General features: G+C 40.9%; 3 protein-coding genes across 6 annotated transcripts in view; 1 reads left to right on the forward strand and 2 right to left on the reverse strand.

Moving 5' to 3' along the window:
- The window catches only part of LOC103386071 (circularly permutated Ras protein 1), a 7,253-nt gene extending 4,763 nt beyond the window's left edge, over nt 1-2,490 (reverse strand). The window contains exons 1-7 of the mRNA XM_008320175.3: nt 2,188-2,490; nt 1,642-1,693; nt 1,149-1,211; nt 801-872; nt 638-721; nt 356-441; nt 63-260 (exon numbers count right to left, since the gene is read on the reverse strand). Of these exons, the coding sequence (XP_008318397.1) occupies nt 63-260; nt 356-441; nt 638-721; nt 801-872; nt 1,149-1,211; nt 1,642-1,693 (555 nt within the window). The 5' untranslated portion in view covers nt 2,188-2,490. The remainder of the gene's footprint in view (nt 1-62; nt 261-355; nt 442-637; nt 722-800; nt 873-1,148; nt 1,212-1,641; nt 1,694-2,187) is intronic.
- A 280-nt stretch (nt 2,491-2,770) lies between these two features.
- tkfc (triokinase/FMN cyclase) lies at nt 2,771-8,044 on the reverse strand. Its single transcript, XM_008320164.3, has 17 exons — nt 7,907-8,044; nt 7,075-7,264; nt 6,891-7,007; nt 6,591-6,778; nt 5,987-6,065; nt 5,824-5,913; nt 5,342-5,376; nt 5,168-5,252; nt 4,998-5,087; nt 4,733-4,849; nt 4,471-4,590; nt 4,205-4,342; nt 4,012-4,118; nt 3,760-3,866; nt 3,637-3,670; nt 3,273-3,365; nt 2,771-3,131 (listed from the first exon to the last, which is right to left on the reverse strand). Exons 1-17 carry the CDS (start codon nt 7,910-7,912, stop codon nt 2,973-2,975), a joined length of 1,755 nt encoding a protein of 584 aa, XP_008318386.1. The 5' UTR covers nt 7,913-8,044; the 3' UTR covers nt 2,771-2,972.
- A 207-nt stretch (nt 8,045-8,251) lies between these two features.
- Nucleotides 8,252-20,604, forward strand: part of LOC103386558 (exocyst complex component 6B-like) — a 33,977-nt gene continuing 21,624 nt past the window's right edge. For all 4 annotated transcript variants that reach the window (XR_003049363.1, XR_003049364.1, XM_025054428.1 and 1 more), the window contains exons 1-6: nt 8,252-8,662; nt 14,311-14,476; nt 14,675-14,722; nt 14,838-14,928; nt 15,145-15,190; nt 16,919-17,123. Coding sequence is in view for 2 of the 4 variants with exons in the window: in XM_025054428.1 (XP_024910196.1) it covers nt 8,574-8,662; nt 14,311-14,476; nt 14,675-14,722; nt 14,838-14,928; nt 15,145-15,190; nt 16,919-17,123 (645 nt within the window). In the remaining 2 variants the exon portion in view is untranslated. The remainder of the gene's footprint in view (nt 8,663-14,310; nt 14,477-14,674; nt 14,723-14,837; nt 14,929-15,144; nt 15,191-16,918; nt 17,124-20,604) is intronic.

The raw sequence follows: 20,604 nt of genomic DNA on the forward strand, positions 1-20,604 counted from the left end.
CGCGCGAGGCGGGGGGGGGGGGGGGGGGGGGGGGGGGGGGGGGGGGGGGGGGGGGGGTGTACCTCTGCAGTGACGCTCATGCTGCCTGACACATCCACGCAGAAGACCAGCAGAGAGTCCTCCAGGTTCTGGTAGTCATCCTGGCTGTTGTCCAGCAGATAAAGTTCATCGCTGCTCTCACCATCAGAACCACTGACCCACCGTGTGGTCACAGCAGGGTCTGCTCTGTTTCCACAGCCACAGAAGTCGCACACCCACAGCTGGAGAACACCAACAGCACAAACCCAGACAGGTGAGGTAACAGCAGGGAGGTAAAGGTGAGGAGGGGGTGGGGTTGGAGACTAGAACAGCTTACATTGTTCTGTATGGTAGTCAGACTGGACCAGGCAGCGCTGCATTTTCCACAAAACACAGGTCTGTGATAGGTGGGCTCAACTGAGGCTAAGGATCAAATGAAGGATTAGCACATAGCGCCGTTAGCATCAGCGTAAGTTTTTACTATGTCCTCCTTTTGTTTTGATTAACACTGAGTTTAGAACAAATAATGATCTCTACCTTTTTTGTTGTTTTATTGTTGATGTGTTTTTTCCCCCTGTGTGTGTTTGTAAATGTGTGTGAGTGCATTTGTGAGTGACACCTCTGCTGATGTCCACTAGGTCCCCCACACTTAGTGACACCACGTTGATGTTGGACCACTGTCCTGCTGCCTCCTGTCTCCTGGCTGGCATTGGAATAAAAAAAGAGGAGAGAGCAGTCAGGTGACTGTCCCAGATGGAACAGGAGAAGGGAGTCAAACTCACCTCTGGGTGGAACCGGGGGAGGCTCAGAAGGGCGAGGCTTCTTCAGTCGACGAGGAGGTGGAGGAGGCGGAGCTGGAGAGATTTAGTGAGTTTAAGTTGACACAAGGTCAAACACGCACACACATACACATTTGTGTCCAACAACCAGAAAGTTGGAGAAAAATGTAAACTAAGAAGAAAGGACACAAAAGTGACATCAAAGAAGAGAGACAGAAAGAGAAAAGGCCGAAAGAAACAAAAACTGTGGTGAAAAGAAAAATAAAGGAAGCATCAAAGAATAGAACTGAAAGTGTGAAATGAGCACAAAATGTCAGAACAGGTTACGGTGTGTGTGTGTGTGTGTCGCACCTCCTGGTTGTTGAACAGTCATTCTGTTGTCATATTTAATCGGAACAGCAGGAGCTGCAGACTCTGAAATGAACATTTGGTTAAACCTCTCCATGTCCTACACAAAACTCCATAGAGAAAACTAAAGCTTTAGCTCACAGAGACGAATGAATTGCTTGATTCATTGCTGCCTCCTGTAGTCAGTTTATGTCACTGATTTAATTCCAAATAATGAATTTAAATTCCAAAGGCACAATAAAAAACATTTGAACTCATTAATGGAGGAAGCAACTAACCTGGAGTTCCCGGTTGTTAAAGTCAGTCTAACAGTTACATAAAGATGTAAACACTTTCTTAAGTTACCATAGACTTCATCTGCATTTGTTTGGTTCTTTATGTCTGTTGTTTCATGTCTCCTAAATGTTAACACTAAAATCACAACTTTTTGTGTGTACATTGTTGTATCTACATTCAGGTTCTTTGATAATACCAAATAATAATTTCACAATCTCACCTGCTCTTGCCGACGTCCAGTTACAGACAACATGGCTGCAGCCAAACTCCATCTGTGGCAGACAACATCATTTACAGAGGTTTGTAGATGGACATTTCTTTTTTCTCATTTAGGGAACCTGTGTGCCCACTGCTGCCTTCTGTGGTCAGATTTATTAAAGGACTCGAAGAAATCTAAAACATTCAAACCATCTCCTGAAAATGAAACTTCAGGTTGGTGGACAAAAACGTCAGAGGAGTGCAGGCTCGGAAGATGAAACTGACGTAGCTCTCTTCCGCTGAGTCTTTGGTCGAAAAGTTAAATTCTTTCTTACTTGTGGCTGTGACTGTACTTCACAGTGTAAATCTAAATTAAAACTTTTAGAGGAGCTTTTAAAACCCGATTTCCTAGAGGAACCACATATTTGGCCTCTGCAAGAGGAAGCCTGTTGCAGCAGATCTGCTGTTCCCACAAATATGGTGTCAATAAAGTTCAAATTATTATTATTATTATTATTATTTAATTTATGTAAGAAGAGAAGCCAAAATAAAACAGAAAAATATTTACCTTTGCTGTGATCTGTGAGCTGATGAGCCGACAAACTGAAACTGTCTTGTTGTTTTTCAGGTTTTCGTCTCTTACGTGTGGGTGTACTTGTCGCAAGCATTTGTCAGTGACAGGAAGTAGAGGTGGTGCAGACAAAAGACAAAGAGTTATAAAGGAAGAGACAGGAGAGAAAAAGAGTCATAATTTCTAGAATAATAACTATATTATAATAATGGAAGTGTTGTGCATGTATTCTAAGCTAGTAGAACCAGTTCCTTTATCTGTTCTCACTTTTCAGACTTCATTCCTTTCATGTTTTGTCACCACCTTTACTTTTCGTAAACCGCGCACAAAACCCATGATGATGTCATGGTGAAAACCTGCTGTGACAGAATTAAATAAAATGGTCCTAAAAATTAATGAACTGACAGGACAACAAATAAAAATGTTTTTGTTAAAACTGGAAAGAAACGGCAAGCTAGAAGTTAGCCTAGAAACAGCTAACGTTTAACAAAAAGTTGCTGTCCCTGGTGTGAGAAGTGCAGAGAAATAATTTATGTATTTTTTATTTCTTGTATTTGAAGAAAAAAGACACAGCCAGCAGTGATTATTCAATATTAAGTATAATTATATATGTTATTGTTCCAATCAGATGATACCCCTCTGTACATACAGACTTTTCTGTATTTCAGTTATTACTGGAATGTTGAGTCTAAAGTTTAAAGTAGTTTTTAATATTACTTTTCTAAACATTTTACTACAGTGATCACAGCTTTCATTTGGATGGTCGTGTGATCTTGACTTTTTCAATCCTGCCCCTGCAGGGACTCCAAAACTGCTCCAAAAATGGCTGCCACAGCCACAGCGCCAGGGTCAGGCAAAGTGACTCGTTCTGCTGGGATGTAACTGGCTCGACCCGCCCTCGCCGTGAGGTAACGAGTTGATTCTGCCCCCGCTGCTGCTTTCTATAAAGAGGACACAGGTGAGAGAAAAAAAACCCGCTGCTGCTTTCTATAAAGAGGACAGAGAGAAAAAAATTCAGAAACTGAAAACAGTTCCACGAATTTTTACCTGAGTGTACAAATATGTGTGTATGTAATTGGCACCTGCACTGCAGCCTGCAGTGCCACTAACTTTCCACCAGGGGGAGCCAAATTCAGCTTCATGAACTCGTCCACAGCAGGACACAATGCGTCCAACTGGAAGAGAACAGTTACAAGTGTGTCAACAGAGAGACCAGCTCAAAGTGTAGATATATTAGCTCGAATTATGATTCAAAAAGGTAAAGGTACAAAAAAAGGTGCTTGAAGATTTAAGGCTACATTTGAAGAATGCTTTGCATTAAGAAGGACTTAAATTTGCCTTTTAGTTACCAGTACATATAAAAGCAGATGTGAAAACTAAAACTAAATTATTTCAGCTGTGACGGAAGAAAGAAAATGTAAAAAAAAATCCACAAAAGGTTCTGACCATGGTTCTGTCTCCAGGATCAGCTCCACCATATCTGACAAAGGAGACAAGACAAAAGTTTTTCTGAGTCAGAAAGTTTTTCCACAGTTAAAGTTTTTAATACAAAAGTTAATGACAACATACCTCCTCATGGCCTCTGTTCCAGCATGCAATGCAGCGGTCCAGGCTGCAGCGTTGCTCTGCCCCTCAGTCACATGACTTGCAGCGGCAGTCAGAAAGAGACTGTAGAGCTGTGAGGGACAAAGTAGGCTAACAGTTAGCATTAGCACAGAACACCACAAAATGATATGACCAAATGTAATTTGATCAAATATATTGAAACTAAAGTTAGGAGAGTGGTCTGTGTGTGATTGATCATCATCTGTGAGAACCTACGGCTCCTGAAGACCCGCCCATCTTCTCCTGGACCAATCCGGCCAAGACAGAAAGGAGTTTACCAGGACAGCCAGGAACCACATGACTCTGGAGCCACTCCTGGATGGCTGTAAAGAACATGACATCACCACACCTGTTGGTAGGTTGATCAGGTTCTGGACGTGTGCTGCTTGTTGTCGTCCTTCACTTCTACCTGTGGCTGCCTGAGCGTGAGTGTTTCCACAGTCTCCGTCTCCAGCCGCTCGATCCAGGGAATTCAGTTCCTCCTGTTTGTTCAATAGTGTGAAACAAACATGCTCCAAACTTTTACGCATCACAGTACTCAGTGGACCTGAGGAAATCAGAAAAAATTGTATCTGAACCTATGGCGGAAGAAGCAGTGGATCAACAAATGACAGCTAAAAGCTATGATTTCCTCGATGGACTGTGCTGGAATTACACAAACACCAGGTAACCAACCTTCACAGTGTGTATCATCCTTTGCTCCTGGTCCCGTAGGTGGTGGAACTGTGATATAATCACGTCCACTGACACAGACCCGGCTCAGATTTGGCCAAGCTGGGGCAATGGTCTTAACATCTGTAGAAAATAACAAGAAAGTGCTCCATTGATTGTAAAAAGTCTTTGTTTGTATTTCTTACCAACTTCCTCTTGTGTGTGTGCGTCTATTTCTTACCAACTTCCTCTTGTGTGTCTGCGTCTTGTGTCTGTGTTATCTTACCAAACAGCTCAAGTATATGTTCGTCGGCTACCATCAGCGTCAGTGACATTCCCGCCATCTCCAGTGATGTCATGAACGACCCTGACATCACTCTGACAACCATCAGCCCCCGACTCTCTGTAAGCATGGAAACCCAGGGAACATTTCACCACACCCTCACGCTGCGCCTCTACAGGCCACAGTTGAAGTTGAAGCTTTCTCTCCTTTAAGCTTGTTTACGTATTTGGCTAACTTTGAGCTACATTACTGTCAACAAAGTTCTCACCCAGACACATGACAGCAGCTCGAGTAACAACAGCCATCTCCAAACAGGACAGACCTCCCAGGTTGTTCACACACACAACCACACTGTCTCCTGGAGGAACACATACACACACTGTTAGATTCAGTAAAATGTTGTGATAAACATTATTACAGTGACAGTTTTCTGAGCACCAGGATTCAGTGGCAGACATGCTTGGCTGTCAGGGTTGGTCATGTGAGCGATCATCATTCTCACCACCTCATCTGCAGAAGTCACCTGAGAAGGGACAAAATAAGAGGCATTAAAAGCAACATAGTAAAATGTGTTTGTAATAATGGCACAAAGATCTAAAGCTGCTGAATCACCGTAGAACGTTTGATTCCAGGTTCACCATGAATCCCTGGAAAAAGAGAAAACATGGTTTGAAAGAATAGTTTAACTGGACAGATTTAATACAATACAACTGTTGCAACAACATTTTACAAAATCTGTTCACTTCTATTTGTCACTATCAATCATACTTTCTCTACAGGATACTGAAGTTTATCAACCACTCACTCTACCAAACCAAACTTCATAGAGAAAATCACTCATTTTAGATCAGAGACACAGCAGCTTTTGATCCCCTGCTGCCTCCATCACTATGTTCAAATGTGCTACTATGTGACATGAACGTTTGAAACCTTACATTCAGGTTTGACGTAGTGACACAAACTGACCACAGAAGGCAGCAGTGGGCCAGCAGCTCCTTTCTGAGAGTTTAAATCAGTGATTTTCTTTAAGGACTCTGGTGTTCCAGTGTGACCAGTGAGACAAAGGTGTGAAGAGATTTAAGAGACCAACCTACCCAGTCCCAACTCCATTTCCCCTGGAGGGAGTTCAAATGTGGGACGGCAGCCTGGGACGCTGCAGGGAGACAGACTTACTCCCAGTGTCCCTGGAAAACCAACAAACAATGTGGTGTAACTGGGAAAACATCTTTCAGTGAGTGCAGAGCAGAAAAAACTCACCCATTGCCTTTAACACCTGCGTCATCTTGACAACAATCTGATCCAAGGAACAGCCACGGTCTGCCATGGCTCCTGCCAGCTGATGGAGTCACACGACAATGTCATCAGCATAGAAAAGAAACAAACTTAGCCATTACTACATTATTATATTACAGACACACACATTTGTTAACCAATTTCAACACATATTTTAATTTAAAATATTTAGTATAATGTATTGCACAATGGCTCGAAGCTGGGAATGGCATGGCATGGCTAAACGTGGGGCAGTATTGTAGAATAACTGGCTACGGGCTAGCAGGACTTTTTGCTAGAAAGCTAAAAGTTAGCAGGACATTTTGTTGAAAGGCTAAAAGGCAATATCAACAGCCTAAAATATAACAAGCTAGTTAACGGATTAAGAATGGATGAAGATAAAGTCCAATACAAAATATTCTTCTTCAACGATTTAAAATGTTTTAAACATGTGCTTTAAAACTGGACCAGACTGGAACTACAGTTTGTTTTTCTGCATGTGTATAACTACATGACTACTACATAACCGTGTCTGTCCGCTGATATTCCTGTATAAAAACAAACATAACTGAAGGCAGCATGTCTCCACCTTGTGGATAAAGATGGTCCCGCATAGGCCCCTCCTCCCAGCTTTACTGATTGTGTCAAAGGCACAATCCTCTGCTACAATCACCATATCCACCACCACACCACGGTTCCTGGCCTGTTCTGCCGCTAGACCAAAGTTCAGTCTGTCGCCAGTGTAGTTTTTAACGATGAGGAGGACGGCAGACGATCCTAGGGAAGATGAGGGAGTGACATGTTGCAGCCTGAATATTAATGTAAATATTGTAACAGTAAATATTGGCAATCTGCTCTTCAGGAAATAGCAGGAAAAATCCTAATATACCTGCCTGATGCAGAGTCATGATAGCAGCGAGGATACTGGCAGGAGGAGGCGATGCAAAAACTCCTCCTGCTACGGCAGCAGACAGCAATCCCGCCCCCCCGCCTGCTCCGACGTAACCTGGAAACAAAGTAAGATTGTAAAGACGAAAGCCTAGAACTTCATCGTTGAAATATCACATATTTACCCCCATGAGCAGGCTCGTGTCCTGAGCCACCTCCTGACAGCAGAGCCACCTTTCCTCTCAGGTGCTCCAGGTCAGAGCGGATCACAACTCTGTGACCTTGCAGCATACAGAGGTCAGCGCTGGACCGAACCAGACCACAGAGGGCTTCATCTACACAGTTGTCCACGGAGTTTATCAGCTTCCTTTGAGGCTGACAAACAAAGGGTCACCTCATTATTACACCTCTGAAGACACAAGTTATGAAGGTAAAACATGGCTCAGTCTGCAAATACAACAGGAATGATTTTATCACCAAAAGCCTCAGCAGAAATCAGTGATTTTAGCTCACAGAGACACAGCAGTTGCAGACTTCATAATCATTAAAGCACAGTATGTTAAGATTTTATCACCATGACACAAACTGACCACAGGAGGCAATGGCGGACCAACAGCTCCTGTTTCTGTGAGCTAGTGGTTTGTAAATTTTGCTGATGATAAGTCTGTCTAACAATAATTTGATACTATATTCTTGTTACCTGTTTAAAACAATAATTATTTGTCTGTCCCTTAAATATTTCTTGATTTAATTATAAGGTAGTGATTATCTGCTGTGCATTAATTGTTAATTGTGTTACATATAACGATTTGTTACTTTAACTAACTTATACACTAACACTATACACAGAGTCCACTAGCAAGTGGACTCTGATCTCTGTGAATGACAACTTGTGCTAATGCTAAAATGCTAACAGAGTTCTGTTAAAATACAATGCCAAGTTATCTTAAGACTTAGTCATTATTTCTTTAATGCTGTAAAAAAAAAACTTTAGCAACGGCGGTCATTACTTTTTACCTCCATTTTGACATTTCTTGGTTCTTTCTGCTCCCGATGTACAGAAACCACCAGCGTCAAGTTAGAAAATGTTATTATTACAGTACAGCCTGAAATAATGTGCCAACCCTTCACAGTAAATGTACGCCAGTTTTGCTGCTTACAAACGTTATTAAATTAATGTTATAAAGACATTGCCTCTCAGATGTACAGGTCAGATCTAATATAATGCTGCTGGTGACGTGGTACCACAGTTTGATTCGACCAGTGCATCGATTTTATAAAAATGTTTTGACCTTACATTTAAATAACCTTAATAAATATTACTTCAGTGACGTGACAACGGGAATTGTCCTATTTTGAAAACAGCCAATATTTTGAATTGTAGAAGAAAATCTATTATTTTTTAACTTATTTTTACCAAACAAAATCCAAGCTTGATAGTAAAAATGTAGAAATACGTTTTTTGTTGCAGTAATTCTATTTCCGGTCCCGTCTCTCCTACACGCTTGACTCCGCCTCTTTCATGCAATTTAAATGTAGTTCACAGGCGGTGCTCTGTAAGTCCACCGAAAACACCCTCCGTCACTGAAGAAGTCTGCGGTTACACCGGCCTCGGTTCTATTCGGCTGGACTCGGATCAGTTCGGTTTGGATCAGCTTGGCCCCGGTCCAAAACAACATGCAGGATGTCGAGCATGGAGACAGCAGCCGAACACGAGCGAATTCTGCGGGAGATAGAGAGCACCGACACAAACTGCATTGGACCGACGCTGCGGTAAGTAAAGTCTGCATTCTCCTTTCAGCGGCTGCTGTCAGCTTCTTCGCCCAGGTGCCCCTTCACTCTTCCTCCTCCCATCCCATCCCCTCCCGGCAGCCGTTAGCATAGCAGCGGCTAAATCCAAGTTTAGCCGCTTCCCACCAGTTGTTTCAAACTTCAACGCTCATGGTTCCATTTTCGGACAGCTAAGAGGCTAACTTTAACAAACATGTAGAGAACTTTGTGGAATGTTTGTTAACGTTATTTCAGATTCATACAATGACTGCATATTATCAGAGTTTTAACGACGTTTATTGTATTAAGTCGTATTTAAGATGTTTTAGTTTTTTCCAGCTTTGTTATCGTCACACTTGTTAACATGGGGTTTGGCTAATTCTTAGCTAATTGAGCGAAGTCATTGACGTCGGTGCCGAGTGTTGTCACACAGAGCTCAGATTATTAGCTGTTGTGGTGACGGGATTATAATCACTTCTGATCAATTGTGTCGTGTGTTTGACATTATCCTGACGATGTCGTGCTTGTTCTGAAAGTTGCCAGTTAGCCTGCTGCTAACCCTGCAGCTGAAGTCAGTGACTGTCCAGAGCAGCAGTTTGGAAAAACTGACACGGTGTGGAATCAATGAGAAACTCTGGTCTAAAGGCATTGCAGGTCAACATTTTATTGTCAGTGACTCTGTAGGTGTTACTTTAAGTTGCCAAACTGCAAAGTATCAGCTGATTTATTTAAGTTTCAGCAGAGTTTAAATTATTTCAGAAATCACTAAGAGCATCTTTTTGGACAAACTAGTTAATTTCTTTTCATGATTTTTTTTCTAAATTTCTAAATTATAGCTGAAGTAATTTTAGATTGTAACAATAAGGGAAATAAAAAATCATTTTTTGACACACTGCAATTGAACCATGTCTTTTTCTTTTATACAACCTTTTTATTTTTTGCTAAAATGTCCTGTGACTCATGCTAATTTTTAGTTAACACTAAATTAGTACCAAATATTTGTTACTTTTCCCCCATTAAAACTTTTGTAATTTTTTTTATTGTTTCATTCCAATTTCTTGTTATTTGGAAGTATATCTCTTAGAAAGACATTTTAGAATCTAGTGTTAGTATTTCTTTAATGTTCACATTGTTATTTTGGGATTAAAAAAAGTTTTTATATCTTGCAGTGTTTTATCTATATCTTCAGCAACACTTTCATAGTTCATAGCTGATTTGACCATAGCTGTTTATAGCTGATTTGATCCAAACTCAGAGTGATGATGGTCTTATTATTGGCTACTTTTGCTTCATTTAACTCTTTAACATCCCCCAACTATGTTTTTGGATGAATATCTTAGCCATAGTTTCAACCATTCAAAAATCATCCAGTTGTACTGTAAATATTTATCCTTTAAATTCCAGATTGACTTATCTTTTGCATAGTGAAAGTAAAAAGGAGCCTGAAAATGTATATGTAGGTTTTCCTCCTTATTGAACAAAAATGATGAAATTCCTCATCAGCATTTTTTCTATCCTTTATCCTTTTTATTCTTCTAGTTGTTGACCCCAGCCTATCAGGTGTCTTCCTGGTTGTGTACCACAGTCTGAATTTGAATAATATCAGTCCAGTGTTGAAGCCTGTTAGTATCTGCACAGTTCACATATCACAGTCAGGTTTGAAGTTGTGGTATCTCTCTCTGTCTTGCAAACACACACAGAGCCCTGCCTGTTGTTTGTAGTGAATCTAAATGCCCGTCAGTCTTTTAATGGTAGCTTCATTATTTTGGAGTTGAAGCTGAAGCATGAATGACTCCTCTGTTCTGGGTGGAGAAAAGAAAGATCTGTGGTGGAGGGAGAAGCCACAGCTTGGTTTTGAGTGTTCGTGTACAGACATGCCGTAGTGAGAAGGTTAGCTAATAGTGTTCACCTATTAGAGTTATTTATATATATATATATGTTTTTAAATGCTTTGCCTCTGGAAAAAAATAATCTAATTTGCTGCAATGCTCTAGCGAACACCCCATTTAAGTCACAGAAAAAATATCGATATATATCAAGTATCGCCATACAGCTTAAAAATATTGAGACATTATTTAGCGTATCACGCAGTCCTTGTCAGGGCTGTTCACAAGCACCGGCTGCTGGCCATAAAGCCGAATACACAATTAAGTGTAGTGTAATAATATGCTCTGCTTGTACTGATAATAACTACAAATTACTCTGATCACCACCGACAGTTAGTTTTCTGAGGTCATTGGAGGTAAGAAACAGAGCTTGCCACAACATTATTTTATTATTGGTAATCCAGTCTACTCTTCAGGTGTTCAATTAACACCACCCAAGACGTGCTGGCATCAAAAGAATGTGTTTCATGGTATATTTAGTGCCTTGGAAATTCTTTATTGTGAGAAAAAACCTCTAAATGAATAACATGACGCTGTATATGAAAACTTACACATGTGCCTTGGAAATTCTTTATTGTGAGAATTAAAAAAAACCTCTAAATGAATAACAGGACGCTGTATATGAAAACTTACACAACCTGTATTGAGCTAAGAATGGAAGTGGCAACCCTATGTGTTATAATAATGTATTTTTTTGTGCGACTTACTATTACAGCAAATACACACATGAACATAAGGATGCACCAATCCACATTTTTTTCACTTCCTATCTGATCCCGATATCCTGGATATGGATATTGGCCGATACCGAAACATTCCTGATACTATTGCTTTTATATTATTGTTATATGCATTCCCAAAAGGCACCTTGAGGTTAGTATAAGGTCAAAGGAAGTCAGCAATACAGGAAACCATCCTTAAAACAAATATGCAAGTGTATGAGTTTGAAATTGAACATTTTATTAAGTGCAAGGTAAACATCTTACAACAACATGTGCATCTGCCCTTATTCAATTAATTGCTGGCTACATTGACGGTTGGAAAACATTAATAATTGGAGCATTAATAAAAAAAGGGGCCTTGTCTGTCCTTGTATCGCTCGTCCAGGACAAGCGTCCGATTCATTGTTTTCATTTCGCTGTCAGTGCTGCTCTCCTCAGCCAACCCTTTCCCACAAGAAAGTCTTCAAATGGTCACGGGTAGAATTAAACCTGCTACAAGTACGTACTTCATCTGTCGGGAATTTACCTTGCTTTTGAAACGATGGAAGTGACTTCTGGCGGCTCTTTACGTCTTTCTATCCCATTACGCATTCACGTCCTCTTTGATGAGGCGCTTTTTATGGTCGTGTATGAAGAGACGGTTATACCTCATGAAATTCGGCTTTACAAGTATCGCATGTTGCTGTGTGGTTTTCGGTCGTTTCTAATATTATATTTCCACACAGTGGACGTATTTCTTTGGATCCTGTTATCTGGCTGCAAATTGTGGAGTGGATATCCTGAACTGCGGCGTGCCTTGCAATCTTGTTGAGTCACGTTCTGTTCAGGAAAGTGATTCCACAGTTTACAGTCATCTAACAGGAGTCAGGAATCAGACGAGGCTGGAGCTCAAACATGGTTCGGGGATCGGAATTCTTTGCAGGTTAGATCGGATCTGCCCCATCCCTATATGAACACTTGTGAAATCACTCCAAACACAGTAATAAAGAGGCTAAAGAGATAACAAGGGCTGTGGCTATTGCATTGCTAAAGATATGCTGCCACTCCACTGTGGAAAAAGTGGGTTTCCAAAAACTAATGAAAACAGTTGACCAGAGATACAGTTCAGCGTTTAGATGGCTGGTCATACCAGCGAGTGAAAACATGCACTAGTGTGTGACATTCTAGTCACTGGTTAATTTGCACAGACACGATTATATTTAATAATAATCACTGTTGTTACTTCTGTCTTCTAACCTTATTTGTCCTGTTTAGTTTTAATGTGTCTGTGCAACAAGAGTTACTGATGAATTTTTAATGTTAACACATTTCAAACATGGCTGATTGGTCACTAATCACATCTTTCTATTTGAACCTATTACAATAAAGACGTTAGCTTGACTGATGATCTGTAAGTATCATATTAGAACACAGGGTAACTGATTTAAAGTCAGAAACATGAAAGTGCAGTTGTGATCTATTCATCATCATATTTATCAGCAAAATGCCATAATCGGGAATCTTTTTTTTTTTTTAACCAATATCGTCCAACACTAGTACTGAGCATGATACTGATATTATTATTTTTCAACTGTGTTTGTGTGGTGTTGCTCTGACACAGCTGTCAGACTAACAGTATCTGAGTCATGGTCTGGTTCAGTGCCCCTCAATGTTTACTGTCTGTCCATGGTTTAAATCCATTTTAGTGACAAAGATGAAAACCACAGTTTACACATGTTAAAAAACTTTATTTATATCCACAGTCTGTAAGAACAGTTCCTGAACACACACACACACACACACACACACACACCCAGCCACCCCTGTGTTTTTGTGTCTAAAGAACACAGTGGGTGACGTCAGACCTGAGCGCTATTGTAGGAGTCGAGCATTTCCTGATCAACAGGAGGAAGGGAGGGATAACCACAGGTGTGTGTCTGTGTGTGTGTGTTGTGGTATGTTCTTGTGGGGATATATTTTTGGTAAAATGCATTGTTGTGCGGAATGGTTGAGGTCCCGACTAAGAAACAGGGTTAAGGTTAGATGGATGGATGACTTTATTCATTACCAAAGGAAAATGAAGTTGTCAGAGCTGTCCGGTATAGCAGTGTAAAACACCAAGGTAAATAAAAACAAAAATACAGAATAGTACAAGGACATTTACAAGAATCACAAGATGAGTAGATGGGTAGCCAGCTGGTTATAATAATAGGTTTATGTTACTGTTAATAACATTATATTCCAGAATATATATATATATATATATATATATATATATGTATATGCTACAATATAATATATTGTAGTTTGCAAATAAACATATATATATAATACATAGTATTATGTACTATACATTATATATACTTCTATATACTGTTATTAAGGTTAAAGAGGTAAGATAAAGAATATGGTTTGGAATTAGGATTAGAGCTAGGTCCGGGTTAAGGTTTTAGGGAATGCATAATGTCAGTGTGAAATCCTCACAACTCATAAAAACTAAAAGACTCCGTGTGAGTCTTATTGTGAGTGTATACAGGAGCTTATAGAAACCATACCACTTTTTAAAGCCATACTGAATTTATTACAAAGGTTCTTTGTGCTTTGTTAAAAACACAAACAGTTTCTTCAAGAATAAAAAAGCTTTACTCATTTAATGCTTCATCTAACTGTGTTGGACATGTAGATAAATAACTCCCAGAATCCCTTGCTGCTGTGAAACATCTGAACTGTTACTATTCCCACTTCTTTACAAGAATCCTCTGTGTTGCGACGCTGCCCTCTAGTGGTGGTCAGGGGTCACAGACCTCTCAGAAGTTCTCAGAAGAAACTATTAGAGTGGCGCTTTGGCCCAGAGGTAATGTCTCTGTCATTGTTGTGTCAGTCAGTCAGAACTGTTGTTCCTCATAAGAAGCTAACTATTAGACAAAATAATGCCAGATTAACTAAAAGGTGAATCAAGGAGTTCAGCAGTCAAAGCGTAGCCTGTACCAAAATGTTATAGTGTTGTAGGAGGTAAAAGTTCTCCAAAATCTTCAGCCCCTCCTCACCTGCTGTTCTCCTGCAGCTCGGTCTACGACGGTCAGGAACATGGTCTGTTCATGGACAAGCTGGACATCCGCATCAGGAACCACGACAGGGACATCGAGAAGATGTGTAACCACCATTTCCAGGGCTTCGTGGACTCAATCACTGAACTGCTGAAGGTCAGAGGAGAGGCTCAGAAGCTGAAGGTGAGGATGGAGGAAAGATTGACTGCATGGGGAGGGACATATGTTGGACATGAAGGGACAAATTAGTTAGATGTCCACTGCCCTCAGTCCTAGCTACCATTGACTAGTTTTCTCACAAACTGTGATGAGCGTTAACCCATAGAGACATGAAGATGTTTGGATTCGTACGATGTTTCTGACTGTTTTGTTCTCTTCCAGAGTCAGGTGACAGAGACAAACAGACGTCTGCAGGAAGATGGAAAAGAGGTAAAATCTACGGCTCTATCACAGGGAACATCTTATCTTCAGAACGTAGATTGGTTTTGTGTAGAACATTCTTGAGATAATGAATAAAAGGGAATATCTCGGACTCTGTTTCCAGCTGCTCAGCTCTGTGGAGGAGTTAAAAAAGTGCCGAGTTCAGCAGAGAAACATCTCCACCACCATTGACAAACTGTCTCATTGTTTGCCAGGTAGCATTACACACACGCACACCTATATCTCCACCATATCACCTCAATCTCATGATAAACTTTCAGACAAACACTGACTGTAGATCTATGTGATCTTTGCTTTATATAGATCATTCTCTGTGTACGTTTCTTTGTGTTTCTGTGTTTGTGTGTCTGAGAGTTTGCATCTGTATGTGTGTTTGAAGAACATCCAGGTCTAACTCCCCTCCTCTTTAGTTCTGCAGATGTACAGTCGACTCCAGGAGCAGATGAAAGCCAAAAGGTAAACAATTGATTTTTGTTTTTACCAATGATACCATTACTATGTATTTTTATAATAATAGATTCTTCTGTAATGACAATGGTAAAATTTGTTTGTTCGAACCTCTGATAATCCCTGATAAATTGACAAGATTAGATGATTTTCATGAAGCATTTTTTCCAAAAGTCACAGCTATAAACAGCTGGCGCTGCTTTTCCAGTAGTCAGATGAATAGATGGATAGATAGATAGATAGATCTTCAATTCTTTAGGCTGGGACTTCTTTAAATTAAGCAACTTTTTCATTTATTATTTTTATTTATCTGTTTTCTTTAATCTGAATAGTTCTTAAAGTCTTAAATTTATTTATTATTATTATTATATTTATTATTTACATGAGACTGCTTTCTTTTATAGTAAAAGAGCTAGCTGTGAACTCAGTTAAACATCTCCTGCATTGAAAATTCAAGATAAATATGGTTAAAATATACAAATATAAACATAGGGGAAATCTATAACAGACAAGCTGGACTTCGATTCGGACATTTTACTAACTGGATCTACGTGACTTTTAATTCGATACCCTTGCCCATACTAATAAACCATTTTCTGTTGCTGCACCTGCGTCGGCCGGTAGATGGAGACAGAGCTCATAAGAAAACGTCTCCTTTTCTCCGCGTGTACGCGTTTGTGTTTGTGTGCGTGCGCGCCCTTCATGTGACCTGCAGACAGGAGTCTGCTGCCTCATAAATTTGTCGTTTGTTTGTGTGTTTTTCTGCTTCTCTCTGTGCTGTGGCTGCTGGGCTTAAGAGAGCAGCCAGAGGTCAGCCAACACACAAACTCTCTGTGTGTGTGTGCGTGTGTGTGCATGACCTTCAAAGGACCCGTTTTGGTGTAGAACACAGTAGTTTCCAGGGTCTGTAGTCCTCATGTGGTTCATAGTCTGGACCTCATGAACAAAACCAAACTTCTCAGGTTCTGTTAACATGTTAGATCAGGGGTGCCCAAAAGGTAGATCTGGATCTACCAGTAGATCTCAAAGGGAGTGCTGGTGGATCCTGAGCAATTACATTTAAAGAAACAAAACAAAAAGTGCCATACAACTTCAGCCATTTAATCAAAGTAGTAAATATATATTTATAGTTTTCAATGTAGGTAGATCACTTTACCCTGGTCATTTGAAGCCGAAAAAGTGTGTCCACCTCTGTGTTAGAGGGACCGTAAGACAATAACGAAGAATATTTTCATTCATTTGCAGAAGCAGAAGGCAGCGTTTTTTTATTCTCTCCGTTATTCTCAAGTCCATAGAGAAAATCCTGGATCTAAGCACAGAAAGACATGGCAGTTGTCAATCTACTACAACCTCTATCACTATGTTCAAAGTGTTATTTTCTGACTTCACTTTTTGCTGTCCTTTGTTAAAGTCCTCAGTGACAGCGACTGACCACAGGTGGCAGCAATGGACCAGCAGCTTCAGTGTCTCTAAGCTAAAATCACTGCTTTATCACTACGGACAGGTTTAACTAACCAAAGCTCTGTTTGTTTGTCTGTGTAATGCAGTGAAGTGTTTTTTCTATGCTTTTATTTCTAGAAATCTCTTGTGTACAATCACACCATCTTACCTTTGTTTGACTTGTGCGTGTGTGTGTGTGTGTTTGCGTGATCTGATCTAATGTGTGTAACTTCAGTTGTCAGCATTGGCACTGCTGAAAAAGATTCACTCAGGAAACATTTTTGTCATCGTTGTCAGGTACTACCCAGCACTGAGGACCCTGGAGCAGCTGGAGCAGACCTGTCTTCCCAGAGCGGGCCAGTACCGATTCTGCTCCATAATGGCTGAGAATATTCCCAAACTGAGGACACACATCAGGGACACAGCTATGACACAGCTCCGGGACTTCTTGGAGAGCATCCGCAAACATTCAGACAAGATCGGAGAGATGGCCATCAAACAGGTACACACACACTCACACACATGGGCATAAGAATGCACACACTTTGTTCCTGTAATGGTAATGAATATATTGTAGTTCCTAGTACTACATTGTGGTACCAGTTCCTGGTACTGGTTCCTTGTACTGTATGTTCTTCCTTGAACCAGTTCTGATTCTGGTACTGTTTTCAGTTTGTGGACCAGGTTTATTTGGTGGAAACTGACCCTGAACTTTGTGTGTGTGTTTGTGGTTCTTTGGCCGGTACTTTGCCGTTGCCTGTCAGTAAAACAGTCACACTTACACATGCACGCTCTGGTGTGAAAAGAAACAGCTTTTCAGCACTTACCTCATTGTTCTAGTGTTTTCCAAGGACAAGGGAGTTATGCAGCAGCCTGTGTGTTTGTGTGTGTTTGTATGTCCGTATGGTGTGTGTGTTTGTATGTCCGTCTGGTGTGTGTGTGTGTGTGTGTTCTCTGGTGGTGCCCAGAGCTCAGAGCGAGGCCTCTTGTTTATTTGTGTGCTTCCATTATTTTTGAGGAATGCTGTTTTTCTGTGGAGCTGCAGGATGAAGGAGGGTGGGATGGGAATGAGGAAGGAGCTGTGGATGACGGACAGATGAGTGAAGGGAGACGTGGTTCCAAAGAACAGTTTTCTAAAGTGTTGACCTGTCACACGGGTTCATCATCTGATCATGCTTTATCACCTCCGACCCTGAGGAGAAGTGTTGATTTTGTGACTGTTAATCAGCTCGGTATTTTAAATAAGAATGCCAAAGAATGCCACCATGCCCAACCCCCCCCCCCGCCCCAAACCCCCCCCCCCCCCAAAAAAAAAAAACAGAAATGCTTTTCTGTTCTCTCCTCTGGTCTTCTCTCTTTATCTGTCCTTTCCCCATCTCTCCTCTTCTCCTCTCCTTTACGCTCCAATCCTCTTCTCTCTTTTCCCCTCTCTTCTTGTCTCCTCACCTTCTTCTAGTCTTGTCGTCTCTCTTCTCTCCCCCGTTTTCTGATTTTCTCTCTTCTTTTCTCCTCAATGCTCCTCTCATTTTCTCTCTTCTCACCTCCTTACCTCCCCTCTCCTACAGAGACACTGCTCCTCTCTCTGTTCTAAATGAGCTCTGACTCTCTGGACCTGGCTGATGTTCCAACTCCTCTACCAAGGATGTATAAATAAATAGATGAGGGAAAAAGAGGAGGAGAACTCAGGCCTAACAAAGGAGGCTATTGTTAAAACAGATCCATTGAAGAAGGCGGTGTGAGGGGTGAGGATGGAAGGAGTGCAGAAGATGAGAGGAGGATGAAGAAGAAGAAGGAGCTGTGAAGACTTCATCGTCAATGTGATCAATCTTAAAAACACACTCAGTACTGAACATTTTTAGAAGCCGCGGCCATTTTTATAGGTCTTCAGTGGTTCTAGTTAACATTGTTCCAGTTCCTGAAACATAGTTGTGTGTTGTCTATAAAGACTGTTCTGGGAACTGTTTCTTGTTCCTGGAAATAGTCTCTGTAGTTTTGAATTCTGTTTTTGTACATCCCATTGTCAGTGTGGTGTCCTGGAGTAGCCCTGTTCTGTCAGATTACACCTGCTCTCATCTTATATTAGGATTATCAGTTCAGTTATCCCACCCAGCTTCAATCTTTGAGAACCTCCAGAGTTATTCTGTTTTCTCCTTACATAGACTAGGAAGAACATGGCCTTCTTAGACCTTCTCTGAACCTTCCTTCTGATGTCAGTACAACTCAGAACAGAAGGACAAATGGTGGAGGACGAAGAGGAATGAGAGCAGAAATGTTTTTCTCAAATGTTTTTGTCCTTCAGTTCAGTTCTCTCTCTTCTGTTCTCTGAAGACGTCCACCTCTGTCTCTGTCACTAACTCTCCTTCTTCCTCTCATCGTGGCTCTTCTTTTCCCCATCTAAACTTTTCACCATCTCAGTCAGAGAATACTGTAAAAAAAAAAAAACACACACACACACTCTCTCTCTCTCTCTCTCTCTTTCTTCCTCCCAATAATGGGAAACAGACTGTTGGGTCTGTGAAGTGGAACAAGATTGATTACCTGTATCTAGTTACTAAACATACACATATTAGAGAGAGAGTGTGTGTGTGTGTGTGTGTGTGTCTCTCACTAAAAAGTGCTGTGAGTGTACCGTCTCTGTGAGGTGGTTCTGTTGGGTCCAGTCTACAGGATAATGATTTACAGTTCACTGACTGAGTAAGATCTAAAATGAGGACTGGGATCAAACAGTACCTAAGACTGTTGAAGCTTTGGACAGCAGGACTAATTTGTGACAACCAGCTTGAACCAGGGACAATTCTTGGATCTCTGTGCGTTTATAACAGTGATTAATAGTGATTAAACACTTTGTGTATTTCCACAGCAGCACCATTAGGCGCTAACAGTACCAGGAACAGTGTGTTGGTTTGTGACACATGACACAAACTGATTCCAGGATGAAGCCAGAAAGTACAGACAGTACCGGGAATCTTGTGTCTTCCCACAGAACCAGGAACCAAGAATGGTCCCTGGTACAGTTTACTGCCTCCAGTTTTCTTAGACGTTTATTTTTTTCTTTTGGAAGAGTGTTTGGGGGAATCTGCCTCCTGCAGGAGTTATCTTTCCCTTTTAAATTAAAAGCCATGGCGGGAGAATATTTTTGGAGGCCTTTGTTGCCTCCTGGTCTACTCACAGAGGAGGACAGCATGTGTCACTCACTTCCTCCTTCCACTCATGTTCTCTGTTCTTATTGTCTGATGTGACTCACTTTGGTTGAGTGCAGAGTTTGGGCATCAGATCAAAGATGGCATTGTGATCTGTGCTGTTTGATCACATCCACCCGCTCAGCAGCACCCGTTTTTCTCATTAACTGCTCCGATCCTCTCAGCTTTGACGTACTTATTGACCTCCGCCTGGTCCAGAGATTTGAGCGGCCAGAGGTCGGATATATGCCGGCGCCGCTGCCGAGCACAGGAAGCGGTGACTTTTAGGAGCGTTACAAAGTTTTCCCACAGAAACTTTGAAGGTGACTCACTGGAACTTAAACCGAACAATTGGGGAAAAACAATTTTATTGAATTATTTAAAAGCCATCAGGGGGCGCTATGAGGTTTAATAAACAATTGGCAATTGGCAAGAATTCAGAGAAATATTTCCTAAAAAATTAAGAATTTGTTGTTAGACTTGGACTAGACGCTGTCAAACCAGACTGAGGCCAACCAGGCTTCTGTAACAAGCACAACTTCTATACTAATAATAGAAAAAAAAAGTTTTTTTTTAAATCACAGTACATTTTTTATCTACTAAATTCACAGATTAGTACAAACTGACAGTACAATTTGTGTACTAAATATTCTATTTAAAACCTTTTTTAGGTGTCATCAGGTCGACTGTACAAGAGCTACTGTTACCTCTGCCAAGATTCAAAGTGCTCCAGTGACATAGACCCGTGAAACGTGTTGCACTGATGATGGAGACAATCAACCCCAAAAACAAACAACTCTCTCC

This window comes from Cynoglossus semilaevis, chromosome 1, assembly GCF_000523025.1.
Source record: "Cynoglossus semilaevis isolate Cse_v1.0 chromosome 1, Cse_v1.0, whole genome shotgun sequence".
Lineage (NCBI taxonomy): Eukaryota > Metazoa > Chordata > Actinopteri > Pleuronectiformes > Cynoglossidae > Cynoglossus > Cynoglossus semilaevis.